The following is an 8376-nucleotide window of genomic DNA, read 5'->3' as shown; positions in this document are numbered from 1 at the left end:
TTTCAAAACAGACAATCTCAAAATGGATATGACATTGTATATGTTTCTGCTACACATACCATGGAAAACCTGTACCTAGCAGCATTAGATCTCACTTCACCAGGGCAACAGCTACTTCATCTGCTTACCTCAGGGGAGTTACCTACCAAGGATATTTTAACACGATGAACATAGTACAGTTTTGTACCTACCATAAATGTAGATGTTCGAGTGTATACACTGCTGCAGTCCAGGTTACCCTCCCTCTTTCCCCTCTTACTGGCTGGTACGTACCTATGTCTTCTACCCTTACTACCTATGGGAAGTATTTGCTGGTAGCTGTAAGTTGTTTTTTGCTTTTCTTATGTATGTTTTATTAGCAATTGGATTTGCCTACCTATTTAGAGGCACCTGACATCTGGGGCAAGAAAAACTGAAGAAAATGGCGTCTGCTGCATCTTGTATACCCCTGTCGTACTGATGTCAGGGCGGAGGCGACAGCAACCGACACCGGACCTAGACTTTGGAACTCTGGCCGACTGGGGAACTGCCTGACGGCAGGATAACCCAAGTGTAATGACTGCAGCAGTGTGTACACTTGAACATCTACATTTATGGTAGGTACAAAACTGTACTTTACTCCTTACATGGTAAAATAACTGTCTGCACTGTATACATGTACAGATATCACAGTTTGTCTTGTAGGATTATGACAATTATACATTTCCAATACTTCATTATGCCCATATCTTTGCAAGGGAGCATGGTGATGACACACATGATGTGTCAAATTGAAGCTGACATTTGATATGCACAACTTCTACACTGATATGTAGACTCTGTTACAGGTGATAAGATATTATGCTTTGATTATGAGAGCTATATTAATCTTATGAATATCTCCATAAAGGAGAATCACACAATAATGGTTAAGGTATAATTTTCAAGCTCAGATTCATGCCAACAAATTAGATTCAAATTGTATGGGTCTACATTGTACATTGACCAACATATTGTGCTTTGCTTTTCCAGAAAGGTATAAAAATATGCACGATGCCAACTTTCCATTGCCAAATATTTAATAATGACTTTGCTATGCACTACCAATATTTACACTGTTGGAAAGGGCAGTGTCTGCTAAACTACTTTTGCATTTACATTTTTAGTCTAGCTCTTATAGTTATGAACGTTTGTTTTCTGTATGGTATTAGAAATGGGTTTTCTGAAAATGAGCTCAGGCTGCACTGTTCCTATGGTGGAATTAAGCAGGCAGCTTTTTCTGAGCTGCTCCGGAGTGAATGAACTGTGTCCCCTCCCTTGATTCAGCCGGTACAACAATATGACTGTTTTTTTTCCCCCTCTCCTGTATAGATAGCAGGTGCATAGACAAATGCACGTTACTTTTCAATGGCTTCTGACCCGGCTGAATTAAGCAGAATGAATGCCTTTGTACAGTCATCTTTATCAGAAAATGCAGCCTGTATAAAAATGTCATACTCTTTATTTCTCTGCAATATTACTGTCAAACACAAATGCACTGGGTTTTTAAAATGTCTGCAATGCCCACAAAGTATGCACAAACGCACTGAAAATATGAACCTTGTAATTATGTGCGAACAAACTGTTCTGCGATCTTGCAAAAACATTCAAATGCACAATAAACTCTTAGAAGTACTGTACTTTGGAAGTATGCTCTGAAATGGTTGTATTCTGCAAAATATGCCCTCTAATGGCTGTACTTCTGCGAAGTAGCATTACTGTAACACTGCGCAAACATGCAAACACTTTATAGACTTCTGATGACTCTAATATCTTTGCTTAGTATGAAAAATACATGCTTTGTGAAAATCCGGGAGTTTCCCCTTATTTTATTCGTTTATGCATTTCAAACTTTAACATTTTCCACAGTAATTTCAACACTTTTGTCAACATCGTACATGTCTGTTTATGCGAATATTGAGAGCGTTCTGTGTTCCTTGTTTAATGTTACACGAAAAAGAAATAATGCTGAGCAAGTTTTTAATTGAAATTCGTTTCTGACCTATTTTGCGAAGTTTGCACACTTTGGGGGATGATCCACTTGTGTATTTTCCTCCAGCTCTAGGCAAGTGCATTTAACTTCATGTCCTTTGGCTATGCCATTTTTGACTCCAAGCCCCTTAGACATGCCTCTTCTGACACCATGTCACTCATTTGTCTAAACACACATGGCATGAAGGCTGGAGTTTTCATTTAGATGCTTTAATACATAGAAGCACATCAGGATGGATAGCAGCATCATTAAATACAAACGAACTAGTTAAGACAGACCTTGCATATATACATGTATACATAGATACATACATATACATGCTTGCATCTCAACAACCAACTACAAAATGGCAGTTAGACTTGCACATGCTCAGTATTTATACACTTGTGCAATCCTTTGGATAGCTTCTTAAAGGTGCATGCACACACATTGATCTACAAAAACCAAGTGGGAGGATATGGGGGTAAGGGAAGTTAGGAAGTCTAGAAAGGCTACAAATAGGGAAATAATTTCTGCATTGACCTGAAGCATTACTTTAGAGAACATTTGATGGATTAATAGAATGGGCTGTGACAGTGAGTGCTGAAAAGCAAAGCATACTGATTCAAGTGGATTTGGATGTTGAGGGGGGAAGATGAAAGCAGCAAGGAGGAACTGCAGCCAGACACTGGATGTACACTTCAGGCAATCTTGATAGATTCTTATTAGCCATGATTTGATGAGGTGTTTAAAGCTATTCTGTTTAGCAGCTAAATATCAAGTATTTTTTATTAAATCTTTATCTGGAGTTTTCCAAATGTGTGTGAAACAGCTTTCTTATTGACTCTGAAATTGGCACCAGTTCTTACTTTGTTTCCCAGCACTGTTGTCACAAATTTTGGAACCCTGACAGCACAGAGAAGACCTGAGTTTGTGTAGTAGTCTTTCATCTGAGGGATTAACCAGGAGTGGTAGGACTAATTGACCCAAGGTTAAATCTCTTACTTCATGGGAATGGAGTGTGTTTTCCTGCTGCTGGAGCATCTCCTGGTGGAAATGTAGATAGATGGTGTTGCTTGCTTAAACAGACAACTGAACCGAGTAATGCTTATATGCTAAAGCAAGCACACTTGCTGAAATGGTAATATTATAGTGAAGTAGTATTTTGTGCACTACATATTCTGCATGTAGGACCAGTCTGGGACAGTAGGGCACATAAGGAAACATCAGAACAAGTCCTACACAATTGCCAGGTAACACCATATCATTCCTGCAGTCTGGTCATATATTAGATGAGGTTATCAAAGCACCATGAGATGTTGATGGTTCCCAGTGCCATGTATAATGGAGGAAGCTGATGATTGATGACATGTTGGGAGAGCTAAATGGCTAAGCTGGTAATTGCCAAAAAACATGTTGTAATTACAAGGTGACTGCGTTCTATACTACTTTATAAGCACTTTTAACAGAAGACAAGTTTCAGTGGTGACAGTGGTAAAAAAATAATTAGTTATAACAGCTGCATTTCTTTTTTGTCTTCACTTTTTTGCAGATGGTTAGAGTTGGTTGGCTGTTCCTCTTCTCCAAGTTCATTGAGCTATTTGATACGGTGAGTTTCTGTGCATGCACTGCCATCTAGTGTCCTTTTGTGAAGTTGAACTTGTATAGAAGTATTTGCATGTTTCTTGAAAGTGAGTTATCAGCCTGAATCTGACTAACCACTTTGTGGATTTTACAGGTATGCTCAGGTAGGCCCCGAAGGATTTAAGATTCTGACTCTGTGCTGCTGGAGGTCGTCTGAGCTGAAGAAAGAAAAATCCTTTCAGCCTGTATGACTTCAAATTTCCTGTTCCAAAGATTTCCATGCTTGTAATCATTGTGTATGGAAACAGACCACAGCATTATTCCCTATTGTATTGTGTATTACCCAGCTTCTGTTGCTGAAGTTGTGGTTAGAGGCCTGTCATTATGTTGCGGTGACTGTTTTCGATAGTTGGGGGATAGTTTCCCGTCAGGGAAAAAGACCTTCCGTGTTTAGTGTTTTTTTTTCAGAAACTTGACATTTTCTGCGACTTTTAATCACTTCTGATGTGAAGTGCGACATTTCACTTTTGTGGAAAAATGTTAAAACAGTTTTTTTCTCCAAGTAAAACTTCTGTTAAATTATTATCCCAGTCCCCAAACGTTAAGTGGTTTTCACTGTGTTTTTATCTGGAAAATTTGCTTTAATTGCCTTTTTCATGAACTACTGCAGTTTCTTACCCAGGTTTCAGGCATGATTTTAACTTCACTGTGGAACAACTCACCGGTCCTAAGATTCTTCCTTCCAGCAATAAATAGACTAGATAGACTAGATAAACTAGATAGATTGAATAAAGTTCTATTTTATCTTTATTTTCTAACACCAGATCTGACACAGAAGTGATTTATTTGGTTAACCGTGCTGCAAACTTCTGGTAAATCACAAAATCAGTCGCCACCAAAACCTTAATAAAAAACACTGTAAGGTACAAATAAAGGTTGTCCTCCTGTTCACGTACACAAATCCAAACACTCCTTAGTGATGATCCAAAATGCGATAGCCAGGTTACATCTAAATAGATTTATTACAAAACAAACAAAATAAAACAGATTTAGCGCTTTCATCTCCTAATGCAGAGACTTCATCAGAATCATCTGCTTTACCATACTTTCATCATTTAAATAATGCTGAAGTTCATTCCATTGGCCAGTCAATTGATAAAGCATTTTTAACCCCTAAAAGTCAGATAAGTTGTAATATATGAATGAATCATGTTACTATTAGTATTTTGCAGTATAAACAACTGAGTATACAATTAAATAAATAAATGCAGATCAATAATAGAGTAATAGATTATTTAACACACAATAAAAATAGAAAAAACACCCTACCAAAATTCCTGAATATACTAACTTCCATGACACTAAGCTAGTAAAATTGGAACCAATAAAACACAGGTTAACATTTTCCTCCGACAGTGAGTCAAAAAGTGTGCATGTAATATTAAAATACATACATAGATATATATCATTTATACAAAAGTTACTACAGTGCATTAGATTTCATCTTCTAAAATTCATATTCTAAAATCGCACTAAATTTGTATAAATAAATTAATACATTGATAAAAATTACCAATTGTTCATGTATATTATATTTGGTAGGGTGTTTTTATTTTGTATTTTTATTGTGTTAAATCTATTAATCTATTATTGATCTGCATTTATTTATTTAATTGTATACTTGTTTATACTGCAAAATACTAATAGTAACATGATTTATTCATATATTACAACTTATCTGACCTTTAGGGGTTAAAAATGTTTTATTAATTGACTGGCCAATGGAATGAACTTCAGCATTATTTAAATGATGAAAGTATGGTAAAGCAGATGATTCTGATTAAGTCTCTGCATTAGGAGATGAAAGAGCTCAATCTGTTTTATTTTGTTCGTTTTGTAATAAAATCTATTTGGATGTAACCTGGCTATCGCATTTTGGATTATCACTAAGGAGTGTTTGGATTTGTGTACGTGAACAGGAAGACTGCCTTTATTGGTCCCTTACAGCGTTTTTTATTAAACTTCTGGTAAATGTTAATCCCTCCCCTCTGATAAGGATGGAAACACCTTTGAAAGATTTAGGGAAAGTGTGTGTTCTCCCACACTTGTTTAGAATTCTTAATTGTCAACCTCCGCTTGTTATGTTTGCATCTTTTGACAATAAGTAGCATTATATAGCTCCTTTTGCTTATTCAGAGGGAAAATAATCCTTTCTAATCATATTGCTTCTGTGTCTCAGGTCACTTAAACACTCTAAAGTGTGCTTCTGATGCAGTTGATCCCTCTTCCAAGCTGCTGCTGCTGGAACCATTATAAGAAGGTTTGCTTGTTTGCAAACACAAAACCTACCAGAGGATGTAAAGCATGACATTTTGAATTTTTCTTGGGCTAGAGAGGCTGTTTGGATTATCTGCTGCAGAGGTCATGAAAAGTTATGAGAGAGGGAAATTGATGGGAGTAGTTTTATCAGATTTTTCTGCCTTCTCCAACTATGTCAAAGATTTCCCAGCTAAGTCTGTGCCCTTTTATAAAAAGCAGATAAGTAGACACAGTAAGCTGCTGGCAAAACATACTTTTAAAAAGCAGTGACTAGGGGGCTCCAGCATTTCCCCAGGAGCAAGGATGGTCCAAGTTTCAATTGCTGTTTACAGAATGGTGCCCCCACACCTTTCCCACCCTGGTGAGTTTTTAAATCTTCCCCAAAATTTGACTGTCCATTTCTCTCTTTGGCAACAGATAGTTTCAGACGGTTTGTTTCTGGCAGTGATTCATCAAGGATATATATAGCACTGGGAATCTCTACCTCCTCTTCAGGGGATTCTTCCTCTTCCATTAGAACAACCTTTTTTTTACTCTTGTTATTCAGCATCATCCAACCTTGGGTGATAGATGCTAATATTTTTATTCAAAAATGTTAATGGTACCAAAGGAAAGACTTTATGGAGACCAGTTTTAGATCTTTCCTTTCTAAACCAGTTTGTGAAAGTTCAAAATGTTATCCTTTCACAACATTTAGGTTTTTTGTGCTGCTAGATTTAAGATGTTTAACGCATTATATAGCACCAGATTTCAAACATTTCTTAAGGTTTTCTGTATATGGATCACACTTGGTTCTCTGCAGTGCCGTTTGGGTTATAGTGACTATTTCCAATGATCTCTTATGCATATACTGCAAGGTATTCACATTTTCTTAGATGACTTGCTTATCTTTGCATAGTGTTTTTCAAAGTCTCAGAATCCTGTGTCCTCTAGCTTGGAAGGTGGTTGCCCTCTCTGTTTCTTGGAAATGGCTGTTTCTTTATGGCTTTCCTCCCCTTTGTCTTGTACCGAGGGTCCTCTTCAAAATAAAACAAGATTCTCCCTTTTGGTTAGTGACTCCCTTTTGGCCTAGACAGCATTGGTTCCCTGTTTTGCACTTGGCCAAGGCCAGTCACCGCAAGTTACTTCACAGGGTGGATGTACTCCCACAAGAGGAGTTGTCTCTCATCCATCCCCATTTGTCCACTCTTCAGCTGACACTGGGTGATAGGATTTTGATTCTTTTTAAGCACTATTTTTTTGAGGATGTGCTTTGGCTTTTACAGGAGGCCAGGAAATTTTTGCCCAAATGGAAGAGATAATTTGTTTGGTGTCTTGCTCGTAACCTGGATTCACTTTCTGTGGATGTTCCTTTGGTGTTTTTTCTCTCTCTTATTTGTGTGAATTGCTCAGTGCTGAGTTGCCATATTCTTCAGTTAAGGGCCACCTTTCAGCTATTTCTGCTAGTCTGCCTTTGACTCCTCCTTTGGCTTTTAGATTTGAGGTCAGACAATTCCTTAAAGGTGTCCTTCATATTAGGCCTCCCAGGAAGCCTAGTCCTCCTCTTTCATGGGACCTTAGTTCTGTTCTTGAAAAATTGACTCTGGCTCCTTTTGAGCCTGCAGCTTCAGCTTCCTTATAGCATTGTACTTGGAAGGCTGTTCTTTTGGCCCTTACTTATGCTAGAAGGGTGTCTGAGCTTCAGGCCGTTATGGCTGTACTCCTTTAGTTTTTCATAGGGACATGGTGTGTCTCTGTACTAATCCTCCTTTTATTCCCAAGGTGGTTAATGAGTTGGCTCTTAATCAGTTTATTCGTTTGCAGACTTTTTTTTCCCCTTCTCAACAGTCTGCTGAGAAGGTTCTTCACACCCTAGATTTACATAGACAGCTCTGATATTTAGATAAAACTAAAACCATTCATAAATCTGGACAACTATTTGATGTTCATCGTGTTTCACTGTTGCAGTTATTACATTTGGGTTATCTTGCTGGCAGGCTACCCGCAGTCGGCCTGAATCCCAAAGTCCTGGTCCGGTGTCTGTTCCTATCGCCTCTTCCCTGACGTCAGTACACCAGGGGTATAAAAGATGCAGCCAATGCCATTTTCTTCAGTCTTTCTTGCTGTGCGGTGCCCGAAGCAAAAGCAGTTCGCAAGAGCTGGTCAGCCAACTCCTGAGATTTTCGAAATTGAATTTCAGATCCGAAGTCTTCTATAAAGCTAAGTACCCCGTTGGGGAAACTTTTTTTTCTTGCTCCAGACCGATGTCAGAAAAAATTTCTTGTGAGAAGCAAATACCACCTAAGGATTTTCATTCTTACTGTATTCCTTGCTAGGCCCTGATCACGACATTGCTAGTTGTTGGTTTTGTGCTAGATTTAACCAACGCACTATTAAGCGTCTGTACAATTTTGCTTTTCATTACTTTAGCCGAAGGTTTAACTATGTAATGCCATTGGAACAACAGACGACTGGAATTCATAAAAAGCGCAAGGAAAAAGAAA

General features: G+C 38.0%; 1 protein-coding gene across 3 annotated transcripts in view; it reads left to right on the top strand.

Moving 5' to 3' along the window:
- ELOVL1 (ELOVL fatty acid elongase 1) overlaps window positions 1–8376 on the top strand; it is a 1026911-nt gene that overhangs the window by 798713 nt on the left and 219822 nt on the right. For all 3 annotated transcript variants that reach the window (XM_044085409.1, XM_044085410.1, XM_044085411.1), the window contains one exon: window positions 3543–3599. In XM_044085409.1, coding sequence (XP_043941344.1) covers window positions 3543–3599 — 57 coding nt within the window. The remainder of the gene's footprint in view (window positions 1–3542; window positions 3600–8376) is intronic.

The sequence above is a fragment of the Protopterus annectens genome, chromosome 10.part0, assembly GCF_019279795.1.
Source record: "Protopterus annectens isolate FY-2018-M chromosome 10.part0, PAN1.0, whole genome shotgun sequence".
Classification (NCBI taxonomy): domain Eukaryota; kingdom Metazoa; phylum Chordata; order Ceratodontiformes; family Protopteridae; genus Protopterus; species Protopterus annectens.
The sequence above is the reverse complement of the archived record's forward strand: the minus strand, read 5'-3'. Positions and strand labels throughout refer to the sequence as shown.